The 11,826-nt window shown below is 57.4% G+C and overlaps 2 protein-coding genes across 3 annotated transcripts; both read left to right on the top strand.

The window, feature by feature from the left end:
• On the top strand, positions 1-924 carry Myadml2 (myeloid-associated differentiation marker-like 2). Its single transcript, XM_013033118.1, has one exon. The coding sequence runs from the start codon at positions 1-3 to the stop codon at positions 922-924; it is 924 nt and encodes a 307-aa protein (XP_012888572.1).
• A 3,618-nt stretch (positions 925-4,542) lies between these two features.
• Positions 4,543-8,222, top strand: Pycr1 (pyrroline-5-carboxylate reductase 1). Of its 2 annotated transcripts, none has more exons than XM_013033122.1 (7): positions 4,543-4,913; positions 5,149-5,219; positions 5,858-6,037; positions 6,242-6,463; positions 6,656-6,748; positions 6,903-7,066; positions 7,808-8,222. In XM_013033122.1, the coding sequence occupies exons 1-7, from the start codon at positions 4,847-4,849 to the stop codon at positions 7,968-7,970; spliced, it is 960 nt and encodes a 319-aa protein (XP_012888576.1). In that variant the 5' UTR covers positions 4,543-4,846; the 3' UTR covers positions 7,971-8,222. The 2 variants fall into 2 exon arrangements, with proteins under 2 accessions (XP_012888576.1, XP_012888577.1); XM_013033123.1 differs by having other exon boundaries at positions 4,898-4,913; positions 5,096-5,219.
• Positions 8,223-11,826: the final 3,604 nt, after the last annotated feature.

The following is an 11,826-nucleotide window of genomic DNA, read 5'->3' on the forward strand; positions in this document are numbered from 1 at the left end:
ATGGGCAGCGCCATGGACCCCTCCGGAGGTGCCTACCTGCACCTGGGTGCGGTGATGTCCCCGGTGGGCACCGCCCGCGTGCTGCAGCTGGCTTTTGGCTGCACGACTTTTAGCCTGGTGGCCCACAGGGGCGGTTTTGCGGGGGTCCAGGGTACCTTCTGCATGGCTTCCTGGGGCTTCTGCTTTGCCCTCTCCGTCCTGATTGTGGCCTTTGAGTTCACGAAGCTCCATGGCTGCCTGCGTCTCTCCTGGGGCAACTTCACAGCAGCCTTTGCCATGCTGGCCACGCTGCTCTCGGCCACAGCCGCTGTCATCTACCCGCTGTACTTCACCCGGCTGGAATGCCCACCCGAGCCCGCCGGCTGCACGGCCAGGAACTTCCGCCTGGCCGCCAGTGTCTTTGCTGGACTCCTCTTCCTGGCCTATGCTGCGGAGGTAGCCCTAACACGAGCCAGGCCTGGCCAGGTAGCCAGCTACATGGCCACCGTATCTGGGCTCCTGAAGATAGTCCAGGCCTTTGTGGCCTGCATCATCTTTGGGGCCCTGGTCTATGACAGCCGCTACGGGCGCTACGTGGCCACCCAGTGGTGTGTGGCTGTGTACAGCCTGTGCTTCCTGGCCACAGTGGCTGTGGTGGTCCTGAGCGTGTTGGGCCATACAGGGGGCCTGGGCTGCCCATTCGATCGCCTAGTGGTGGTGTACACCTTCCTGGCCGTTCTCCTCTACCTCAGCGCTGCCGTCATCTGGCCCGTCTTCTGTTTTGACCCCAAGTACGGGGAACCCGCACGGCCCCTCCACTGCCCCCAGGGCAGCTGCCCCTGGGACAGCCAGTTGGTGGTAGCCATTTTCACGTACGTCAACTTGCTTCTCTACATCGTTGATCTTGCCTACTCCCAGAGGATCCGCTTCGTGCCCACCCTGTAGACTGGCGAGCTGCTGCCTGTCTGCCTCTGCTGTCTGGCCAAGGGCACGTGAGGTGGCCAAGGTGACCCAAGACCTCAGAAACAAGCAGGAGGGCCCGGGGCAGATGCAAGGGGAGAAATGGAGGAAGGACAGAGGGACAGGAAAGCGGGGCTGTTCCGCTCACAGGCTTTTGTTCTTCCTAGTTCTCTCCCTGTCTCTGTTCTCCTGGCCTCCCTGGGCTCAGTGCTGGTCACCAGAACATGGGAACCTTTTGGAGCAGGTGCTGTTGTGACCCATCTTGAAAAGGAGGACCATGGGGCTAGATGAGCTTCAGAGGGGTCTGGAGATGGCTCTGAGACTGGGGTTAGACATTGGGAAGGGAGCTGGGCATTGGTGGCTCACACCTGTCATCCTAGCTACTCAGGAGGCTGAGATCTGAGGATTGTAGTTCAAAGCCAGCCAGGGCAGAAAAGTCTTTGAAACTCTTATCTCCAATAAACCACTAGAAAATCGGAAGTGGCTGGGACTCAATTGGTAGAATGTTATCCTTCAGTAAAAAAGCTCAGGGACAGCACTCAGGCCCTGAGTTCGAGCCCTAGGACCAATCTACACATACACAAACTAAGTTGGGAAGGGAATCATTTCCAGAGGTGTGGAAGGGATGGGAGAGAAGCCCAGGAGAGCACCAGGGCCTGTCCTTCTGAGGGGTGTGGGAACTGGAACCCTCCCCTTAACCCTGGGAGGAGAACCCGGCTCAGGAGCAGCACCTGTTCGCAGAAAAGCCCAGAGACCAGGCTCCAGCCTCACCAGCCTGTTCAGGATGGCTTTCCAGGCTCAGCAGGCCGAGGTGGCAGCAGTGGGTTGGAGGGGTCTGACATGAGTAGGACCACAAGGAACAGTGTCCCCCACTGTGGGCTCCTGCAGGGTCTGTCCTGCAGGGCCCTGGGAGGCCGGCCTGCTGGGCAGCACTGACACAGAGCAAGCATCTACGCCACTGCGGCACGGAGCCTGGGCACCAGGTGCCTCTCCTCAAGTATCTGCTTGTGTTAGACGCCAGGCCCCGGGTGGCATGCTCCTCCCCCATGCTCCAGCCAATTTCTTCTGTTCAAGCCTGGACAGGGTAGCCTAGGGCAGGTGTCCCTGGCCACATGGAATCCAAGTATCACAGGTCAAAGCTCAGCAGTCCCTCCCCACTGCTGACTGCCCCCCCCACTCCCCACCAGGTCCTGGAGCAGGAAATAAAAGTGGACAGTCACTGTGCCCTGGCTCTGGCTGAGTGGTCTCTGCTGGGGAGCTGCAGTTGGTTGCACCCCTTTCCTGTGTGCTCTGGGAGACAGGCCTGGACCAGGGCCTGGCTGAGGGAGGGTATGGCCCTGGAGTGCCCTCAGGCTCTGAGGGCAGGCAGGTCTGGGCCTGGTCTGAGGAAACACAAGGCAGGTGGGGCTCCCTGGGAGGACCAAGGGTGGAAGCAGGGTCAATGCTGAGTTCATCTCCTTTCCCAGAGACCCTGGCACCCACCCTCCCCTCTCACCTGGACAGCTCCAGCGTCCTGGGCACACACAGAAAAGATACCCTCTCTAGGCAGTGGAACCAAGGCTGTGAGAGCCCCGAGCAGGCAGTGTGTGGTACTGAGCCTGGCTTGAGAGGGCGCAACTGGGTCGGCCAATACCTTTTTCTATTCTTTCTTTCTTTCTTTGTTGGTTATGGGGCTTGAACTCTGGACCTGAGCGCTGTCCCTCAGCTCTTCAGCTCAAGGCCAGTGCTCTACCACTTGAATTACAACTCCACTTCTGTTTTTTTTTTTTTGAAGTCAATTGGACTTTCCTGCCCAGGTTGGCTTTGGACTGTGATCCTCAGATCTCAGCCTCCTGAGTAGCTAGGATTACAGATGTGAGCCACTGGTACCTGGCCTGCCAATGACTTTGACTTAGGAGTTGGGGCTGGCATCCCATCAACACCGGTAGATGTCTGTGTGTCCTGAAGCCCCTTGCTGGCTGAGAGGATTGAGTTGGATCAAGGAGCCACATCCTCAGAGGACAAAAGAGCACATGGGCATGCTTAGCCCAGCTCATGGGGAAGGCCTGGCCGCTGTCTGGGAAGGAGCTTGCTTTTTTATTTCATTACTTTGTCAGCAAGTCCCAACTTTTTAAATTTTCTCACCATCTAGTGGCTTTCTGCCCCCAGCACCCTATTCAGCCTGAATCTCAGAGGCTCTTAGGGCAGGGGAGGAAAGGGCAGAGGGCTCTCCTGGAGAGAATGCCCAAGGGCCTTGCAGGGCTCCCAGAGGACTGACTTGGTTTTCTCTTAAGTGGGGAATATTATTTGTTATGTTATGTGGGGGGAGTATTTTGTCATAGTATTTGTTATCACTTGGCGTAGGTAGCTCTGTTCTCAAGAGGTCATGAGCTCTCCAGCTTTGAGTCACAGAGTTTGAGAGATGCCACAGGATATGCATGTTCTCTGGGTGAGGCCCAAATCCTCCTGTGCCGGGCCACTGTGGAGCAGACTCCTATTGGGAGTGGTGTCCCAGGGCCAGTGTGGTCATTTTGGGTGAAGAAGGGATCAGGTAGATAGGAAAGCAGACTTCCATAGTAGAAACATTTTTTTTTTTTGTCGGTCGTGGGGCTTGAACTCTGGGCTTGGGCGCTGTCCCTGTACTCTTCAGCTCAAGGCTAGTGCTCTACCGCTTGAGCCACAGCGCTACTTCCAGTTTTCTAGGAGATAAGAGTGTCACAGACTTTCCTGCCTGGGCTGGCTTTGAACTGTGATCCTCAGAACTCAGCCTTCTGAGTAGCTAGGATTACAGGCGTGAGCATAGCAGAAACATTCTAACTTTCTGAAGCAACTTGTTCTTCTCCAAGCTACAAAGAAATCAGAAGAAAAAAAAAGTGTCCAGGCAGGGAAGGTGGCTCAGTGGTAGAATGCTTGCCTTGCATGCATGAAGCCCTGGGTTCGAGTGCTCCGTACAACATAAGCAGAAAAAGCCAGAAGTGGTACTGTGGCTCAAGTGGTAGAGCGCTAGCATTGAACACAGAGCGGCTCAGGGACAGTGCCCAGGACCTGAGTTCAAGCCCCAGGACTGGCAAAAAGAAAAAAAAATCCACCTTTGCCTGAGGTAGAGTGGGGGTTCCCGTAATCCCACCTCGTTACAGGGGCTGCTGGGGACCCCAGACTGCTCTGACCGCCCCCCAACAGCATTTGGGCCCAGAACGCGTGCACGCACGTGTGTGTCTGGGTATGTGTGTGCGTGAGTGTGACTACAGTCTTACTCTCCCTAAAACGCAGGGGCTGCGCGGCACAGAAGTCGGGGTGAAGGTGAGCCCGCTGTCCTGGGGCAGCAGAGGCCGAACGCCACCGGTCCGCACCGAGGGTCTCGGGAGTGGCGGCGGTAGCGGGGCTGCGCGCGGGGGGGGGGGGGGAACGGGGAGCGGAGCGGGCTGGGCTCCGGGGGCTGACCCGCGGGGCCCGCGGGTGACGCAACGCCAGACACTCCAGCCTCGGCTTCTGATTGGTCGCTTCGCGGCGGCCGCGCGGCGGATTGGCTGAGAGCTCGGGGCGTGGCCTGCGGGCGGGGGCGTGGCGGGCGGGCGCCGGTGCCGCGTGGCGGGCGCGGCCCAGTAGCCAGGCTGTGCCCGGGGAGCTGGGCCCGGGGGCCGCGGGCAGCGTCGCCGAGGCCGGGCTCGGACCTGGGTTGGAGGTGCTCTGGGCGCCAGATCCTCCCCTCTTCCCAGCGCTTCCCCTGCGGCCTCCCGATCCCTTCTAGAGGGTTCTGGCCTTTGGACAGCAGGCCAGGGACCCTGGATCTGAGCAAGGGGTCTGACAGGGAAAATCCTCCGGTGGAGGACCACCGGCTGCTAGAGGAGCCCCGGGCCAACTTCCTGCCGTCCGTCCTGCCCACCTCCTGCAGCCTTCCTGAAGAGCCAGTGCCAGCCGAGGGGGCATCATGAGTGTGGGCTTCATTGGAGCTGGGCAGCTGGCCTTTGCCCTGGCTAAGGGCTTCACTGCGGCAGGTAGACCCCGGGGCCAGGATAGCCTAGTGGGAGGACTGGTGGCTGACGTTGGGGCTCTGGGTTGTGTGGCCTGAGTCCTGAGAAGAACAGCAGTTGCCATATGTTTGGGATTGCTACCCTGGGGTGGGAGGTGGGGGGCAGAGGAGGAGGAAGAGGCTCTGTGCTGTGTCCCTCCTTCCTAGGCATGGAGGACAGAGGCCAAAACAGGCCTTGACCTAGGTAGTCTTCCCTGCAGGTGTCCTGGCTGCACACAAGATAATGGCCAGTTCCCCAGACATGGACCTCACCACTGTTTCTGCCCTCAGGGTAGGTATGGAGCCGGAAGAGCAGATTCTGACAGGATTCAGGTCAGGGGCTAGCTTACGTGGCAGCTCTGACAGGAGTGGGAGGAGGCTGTACCACAGCCACCTTTCCAGTAAGAAGAGCCAGCTGGGCTGGGGCATCTCCAGACTTGCCTCCTTGTGCTACTTGTGGCTTTTGTGTTTGATCTGAGGACAGACTGTGGGAGAGGTGGCCAATCTAGAGCAGGGTTTCTGACTGGTCAGCGCATTGCTGAAGGGCTTCTCCAGACCAGGCAGATGGAGCCTGGGCTTGGCAGTCAGAAGAGACACACCTGGGGTAGAGTGTTTACCTGGGGTAAAGAGTTTCAGGCTCTCAGCTTGAGACTGCTACCTACACTGAGAGGGCAGGGATCTCTGGAAGCTGTAGCCCAGGGTGGGCACGGCTGTGGTTTAGAGAGCTCCCCTTTTCTGTCTGCAAAGGGGATGCATTCCAGAGCAGAATGATGCTTCCATTTGTGGGAGGGAAAAGGCAGCTGAGGGGTGTCTGAACTCTCAGCCTAGCCTGCACTACGTCCAGCAGCTTCTAGGTTGCTCTACACCCAGGGTGCTTGGCATGGTGGGGTGGAGGCTCCGTGGGCAGACAGCCACCTTGCACCCCTGCAGAAGATGGGGGTGAGCCTCACACCTCACAACAAGGAGACGGTGCGGCACAGCGACGTGCTCTTCCTGGCTGTGAAGCCCCACATCATCCCCTTCATTCTGGATGAGATTGGCGCTGACATCGAGGACAGGCACATCGTGGTGTCCTGTGCGGCCGGCGTCACCATCAGCTCCATTGAGAAGGTAGGTGCCGCAGAGCAGGCCCTCGGCATGAGCTTGCGGTCAGGAACTCTGTTTCAGAACCTGGGTCTTCTGTGAATGGGGTGCGGTGTGCCGCCGTGGTGAGGTCAGGAAGTGCTTGTTTGAGGGAGCGTGTCCACACCTCACCGGCCTGGAGGGTGGCCTGGGCCATCTCTCCTGGGGTAGACATCCCACTTTTTTCTCTAGAAGTTGACGGCATTTCGGCCGGCCCCCAAAGTCATCCGTTGCATGACCAACACCCCGGTTGTGGTGCGGGAAGGGGTCACCGTGTACGCCACTGGCACGCACGCCCAGGTGGAGGACGGCAGACTGGTGGAGCAGCTCTTATGCAGTGTGGGCTTCTGCACCGAGGTGGAGGAGGATCTGATCGATGCCGTCACGGGGCTCAGTGGAAGTGGCCCCGCCTATGTGAGAGCCGGCCTGGCTTGTGGCAGCTGGGGGTGTGGGGGTGGGCCTCCGACACCTCCAGCCCTCAGGCCTGGGGTGGGGGCTCTGAGACTGGGGGCTGGTGCTTTGCCCTGCTCCATCCTGCCTCCTGCTTGGGGCCCCAGAGGAGGCAGAGAGGCTGGGGCTGGGGCTCAGGGCACCTTCCCTGCACAGGCGTTCACAGCGCTGGACGCTCTGGCCGACGGCGGTGTGAAGATGGGACTGCCAAGGCGCCTGGCAGTGCGTCTCGGGGCCCAGGCCCTTCTGGTCAGTACTCCCTGACCCTGGGTGTGTGGGGAGGGGCTGCCCTGGCTGCCCTTTGCCACCTCCAAGGCCGGCACACAGTGCCGACAGGTGGGGCTTCAGCTGGGGCCAGCGGACACCCCACCCCACTGCCATCAGCTCTTGTCTTGGGGTACAGGGAGCCGCCAAAATGCTCTTGGACTCAGAACAGCATCCAGGGCAGCTCAAGGACAATGTCTGCTCTCCGGGCGGGGCCACCATCCACGCCTTGCACGTGCTGGAGAGTGGGGGCTTCCGCTCCCTGCTCATCAATGCTGTGGAGGCCTCCTGCACCCGCACCAGGTGGGCCTGCCCTCCCCCCCTCCCTTTTCCCCCTCCTCCCCCAGACTGACTCCAGCACAACACAGCCTTGGCCTCACCAGTGGTGGCAGCAGATTCTTGTTGAGCGCTGGCTTGGTCTTGGGCGATTCGGGGTCAGTGTGCAGGACCCCTCATCTCCTTCGGTTATGCTATGTAAAACGGGGCACAGGTGTGGCTGGAAGCCAGAGGCATGGCCCGCACCGGGGAGCCTGTGGGGCCTTGATCTCTGCACCCTGGCGGCCCGGCAGTGGATTAAGTAGACAGGATAGCAGGTCCTGGCATGAGCAAAGCCCAGTGGGTGCTGAAGGAAAACTGTTCATAGCAGAGCCAAGGCTGAGGTTCACTGCCTCAGTTCTGGTCTTCAGGGTAGATCTTTCTGGCCAGTGTCTACCATTTAAGCAAATGCACCACAGACTTCAGAGTGCAGCACAGGACCTCCAGGCTGGGACAGGGCCTGGCCTCCCAGCACTGTCTGCAGGGGACCCAGAAACACATCCTCCAGCCAGGCTGGAGGTGCCAAATCACTTTGACGGTACATGGGATCCCTAAGCCAGCTTGAATGGGGAGAGGTTGCGGTGCAGCTGTGGAGGGAAGGCTGTGACAGGCAGAGTGCCCGAGCCAAGGCCTTGAGGTCAGATGACAGCAGAGCCCAAGGCTGTCTGCGCGGGAGGCTGTGGGCTTCGGGAGGAGGCCGAGAACAAGTCTAGCCCCTGTGGCCTCTAGGGAGCTGCAGACCATGGCTGACCAGGAGACTGTCTCCCCTGCCGCCATCAAGAAGACAGTTCTGAACAAGGTGAAGATGGAGTCCTCCCCAGGAGTGTCTGTGTCCTCTCCGGGTTGCACCAAGCCCCTGCCCTGCAGCCTGGCTCCAGCAGCCAAGGACTGATGGCATCCTGACCACCCACTACTCTTTCTGGCAGTCCCGGGGTCTGAACTCCGAGCCTCATTCTTACCTGGCAAGTGCTCCACCACCTGCTTCCAATCCTGTTTTATTATTATTATTTCTGTTCTGGAGCTTGAACTCGGGGCGCTGTCCCTGAATTCTTTGACTCAGAGCTTAACACTCTACACCCTGAGCCACAGCGCCACTTCCAGTTTTCTGTTGGTTAATTGGAGATAGAGTCTCAGGGATTTTCCTGCCTGGGCTGGCTTTGAACCATGATTCTTAGATCTCCTGAGTAGCTAGGATTACAGGCATGAGCCACCAACCCCTGCTTATTTTATTTTTGAGATAGTGTCTGGCTGTGTAACATAGTCAGACCTCAAACTTGAGATTCTCCTGCCTCAGTTTCCCAAGGGCTGGGGTTATAGGCCTACTGTACCTTGTGTGTGTGTGTGTGTGTGTGTGTGTGTGTGTGTGCGTGCGCGCGCGCGTGCATGCTCACACACCCAATACTGGGGCTGAAACTTAAGGCCTGGGCACTGTCCCTTAGCCTTTCTCATTCAAGGCTGGAGCTCCACCACTTGAGCCACAGCTCTACTTCTGGCTTTATGGTTGATTGGAGATAAAGAGTCTCACAGACTTTCCTGCCTAGGCTGGCTTTGAATTGTAATCATCAGATCAGCCTTCTGAGTAGCTAGGATTACAGGCCTGAGCCACCAGTGCCCACCTATTTTCATTTTTCATGACAGGGTCTTGCTGTGATGCTCTGGCTGGACTCAAAATTCTGGGCTTAGTCCAGCACCTGTAATCATAGCTTCTCAGGAGGCTGAGATCTGAGGATCGTGATTTGAAGCCAGCCCAGGCAGAAAATTCCCCCTGAGACTTTTATCTCTAATTAGCAACTTAAAAACTGGAAATGATGCTGTGGCTCAAGTGGTAGAGCACTAGCCTTGAGCACAAAGAAGCTCAGGGACAGCATTTAGGGACTGAGTTCAAGTCTCTCAACTGACAAAAAAATCAGGGCTTAAGCAATGGTTTGCCTCAGCCTCCCATGCCCCCGGCCAGCTCTGCTGTCTGCTGTCTGCTCTTCAGGCCAAGGCCACACAGTGTTCCCATGGCATACTTCTGCCTGTGGCCGCCAGGTCACCAGGGGTCAGCCAGCATCACATCTCTTACCATTGGGAATCTCCCTGGTCTCTTAAGTGCCAGCCCAGAGCAAGCATGAGTTTTCAGAGCTTGGGCCTTCACTTTCCTGTGCCCCCAGTATCTGCTGGTGTGGGTTTGCCCTTCCCACTCTCTCCTCACCAGGAGATGCTTTCCTGCAAGGACCAGGGGGTCCAGCCATCCCCAGACTAGTGCTGGGACACAGGACCTCCTGACAGGTACTAAGCACCCATAATCCCCGTGGACCCCAGGCCCTCAGCTCCCATCCCTACCCTGACTCACCAGGTGCTGTCTCTTCTCTCCCAACGTGAAGGATGAATAAATTGGCTTTCAAAAGCTCCCAGTGCCATTTGTCCCCTTGGAGCCGTGCCTCTCTGAAGAGTCTGAGCTCTGCAGTCCCATGCAGCTACTTGTGGCTTAGGCTGGGTGGGAGCCTCCAGGCCTTGGGCTTCAGCCACGGGGAAGGGTACCATCCTTGTGTCCTTCACTGAGGACACAGCCTCCTATCTGGGGCGTCCCACTAGGTGGTCCAGGCCACACAGGGTCAGGTTCTGGATGAGAAAGGCACTCTGGAGGGAGATATTGTGATTCTCCAGGGAAATGCAACTCATGGGACACACACCTACATGTACAGAGAATGCCTTGGATGACAGTGGCTAGCAGATGGAGACCCTCGTCCAGTGTGCCTGCTCAGAAGGCAGCAGGGAAGGTCAATATTGCAGATGGAGCCCGAGGGCCACAGATTGGAGAATTCTCCCTTCCTTGGGGTGGGAGGTTGGTCTTTCTCATCCAACTCAGGCCTTCAGCTGATTCCACAAGGCCCACTCACAGGGCGAATGGCATTGTGCCCCACCATGGCTGGAAGGCTAGCAAGAGGGAACCCTGAGTTCAACCCCCAAGACCACCCCCAAATCTCTAGTGGTACTCAGCTATCAGCCTCGTGGGTAGCTAGAGGTATAGGCATGAGCTACCAGTGCCTGGCTTCTAGAGGTTCTTTTTTTTGGGGGGGGGGTTGAGTTGTGGGGCTTGAATTCAGGGCCTGGGTACTGTTCTTGAGCTCTTTTGCTCAAGGTGAGCACTCTAGCACTGGAAGCCACTGTGCCACTTCCCATTTTTTGGTGGTCATTTGAAGAGTCTCACGGACTTTCCTGCCTGGACTGACTTAGAACTGAGACTCTCAGATCTCAGCCCCCTGAGTAGGATTATAGGCATGAGTCACCAGTGTCCAGTTTAGAGGTACTTTATTTGCCAGTCCTGGGGCTTGAACTTAGGGCCTGGGTGCTGTCCCTGAGCTTTTTTTGCTCAAGGCTAGCATTCTACCACTTGAACCACCGCGCCACTTCTGGCGTTTTCTGTGTATGTGGTACTAAAGATTGAACTCAGGGCCTCATGCATGCTAGGCAAGCACTGTACCACACTGAGCCACCTTCCCAGCCCAGCTCTTCTTATCTAATCTTCAAGCCTACTGGTTTTTAAGTGTCAGTCTCATGTGAAAACACAAAATTACGTTTGACCAATGTTCTGGCACCCATGGACCGAAGTGACACACATCAGCCCTCAGGAGAGCCCTGGCGAAGTCCCTGGGGGTGGTTGTGTGCTCTTGTTCATTCAATTAGCCATCAGTGGATGTGGGGATCGGAGGGTTAGGCGCCTCTCTTCAGAGGTGATGCAGGCACACAGTGGGGTATGGCTTGTGGGGCTAGGCACAGTTGAAGGAGGGCCTCCTGGTGGGGTTGGAAGGTTCCAGAGAAGAGTTTCTGCTTTTCCTTTAAAGGGCCTCACCTTTGCATTCAGTTCCTCTACAACTGACCTACTCTGTCACACATTTTTTTCCACCATGTTGGTTATTTTCAAGATAGGCTCTCACTTTCTGTCCTAGCTGCCTTGTACCAAAGTCCTCTTTGTACTTCCTCTGTGACGGGGATGACATGGCAGGTGGGCACCACCATGCCCAGCCGTTCGTTGAGCCTCTCACACAGAGGATGGCCTTGAACCGCACTCCTCTAGATCTCTGCTTCTTAAGTAGCTAGGATTATAAGCATGAGCCACTTTCTCTGACCAGAGAAGACGCCTTTGAGGCACTTCACAGGAAGTCTTACTCCAGTTCCTCTTCCCCCATGCTGCTAAAGAACTAAGGTTGTTTCAGGGAGACACGGTAGGGGGCACTTTGGGCACAAGATTGCATGCAGCCAAATCTAAGGGAGAAAATACATCCACAGAGGAAAAGTAGGAGGGAGTACAACAGCAGAGGCCAAGACCTCCAGTCCTGGTCCTGGGTAATGCAGAAACTGACACTGGGTGAAGGCAGGTGGGTGGACCAGCTGTCATTCCGGGACCAGGAGGACTTGCAGCCATGGTGGGGGAAGGGCTGGGCAATGCGTGAAGACCCCGCATCATCACCTCCTGATTGAAGGCCTGTCAGTGCCAGGAGACCCTGCATGCTCCCTGGGGCATGGTGCCCTGGAAAGGCCCAGATGCCCTGCCCAGGACAAGTTCCTTCTCCAACCAGATGGTGAGGGAAGCAAGAAGGGCTAGGCTGAGAACTGGGGGGGGGGGGTGATGGAGGTTCAAGGCCAGTCAGGGCAGCAAGTTTTCTTTTTTTCTTTTTGTCGGTCGTGGGGCCTGAACTCTGGGCCTGGGCGCTGTCCTTCAGCTCTTCAGCTCAAGGCTAGTGCTCTACCACTTGAGCCACAGC

The sequence above is a fragment of the Dipodomys ordii genome, unplaced genomic scaffold, assembly GCF_000151885.1.
Source record: "Dipodomys ordii isolate 6190 unplaced genomic scaffold, Dord_2.0 Scaffold163, whole genome shotgun sequence".
In the NCBI taxonomy this organism is placed as follows: domain Eukaryota; kingdom Metazoa; phylum Chordata; class Mammalia; order Rodentia; family Heteromyidae; genus Dipodomys; species Dipodomys ordii.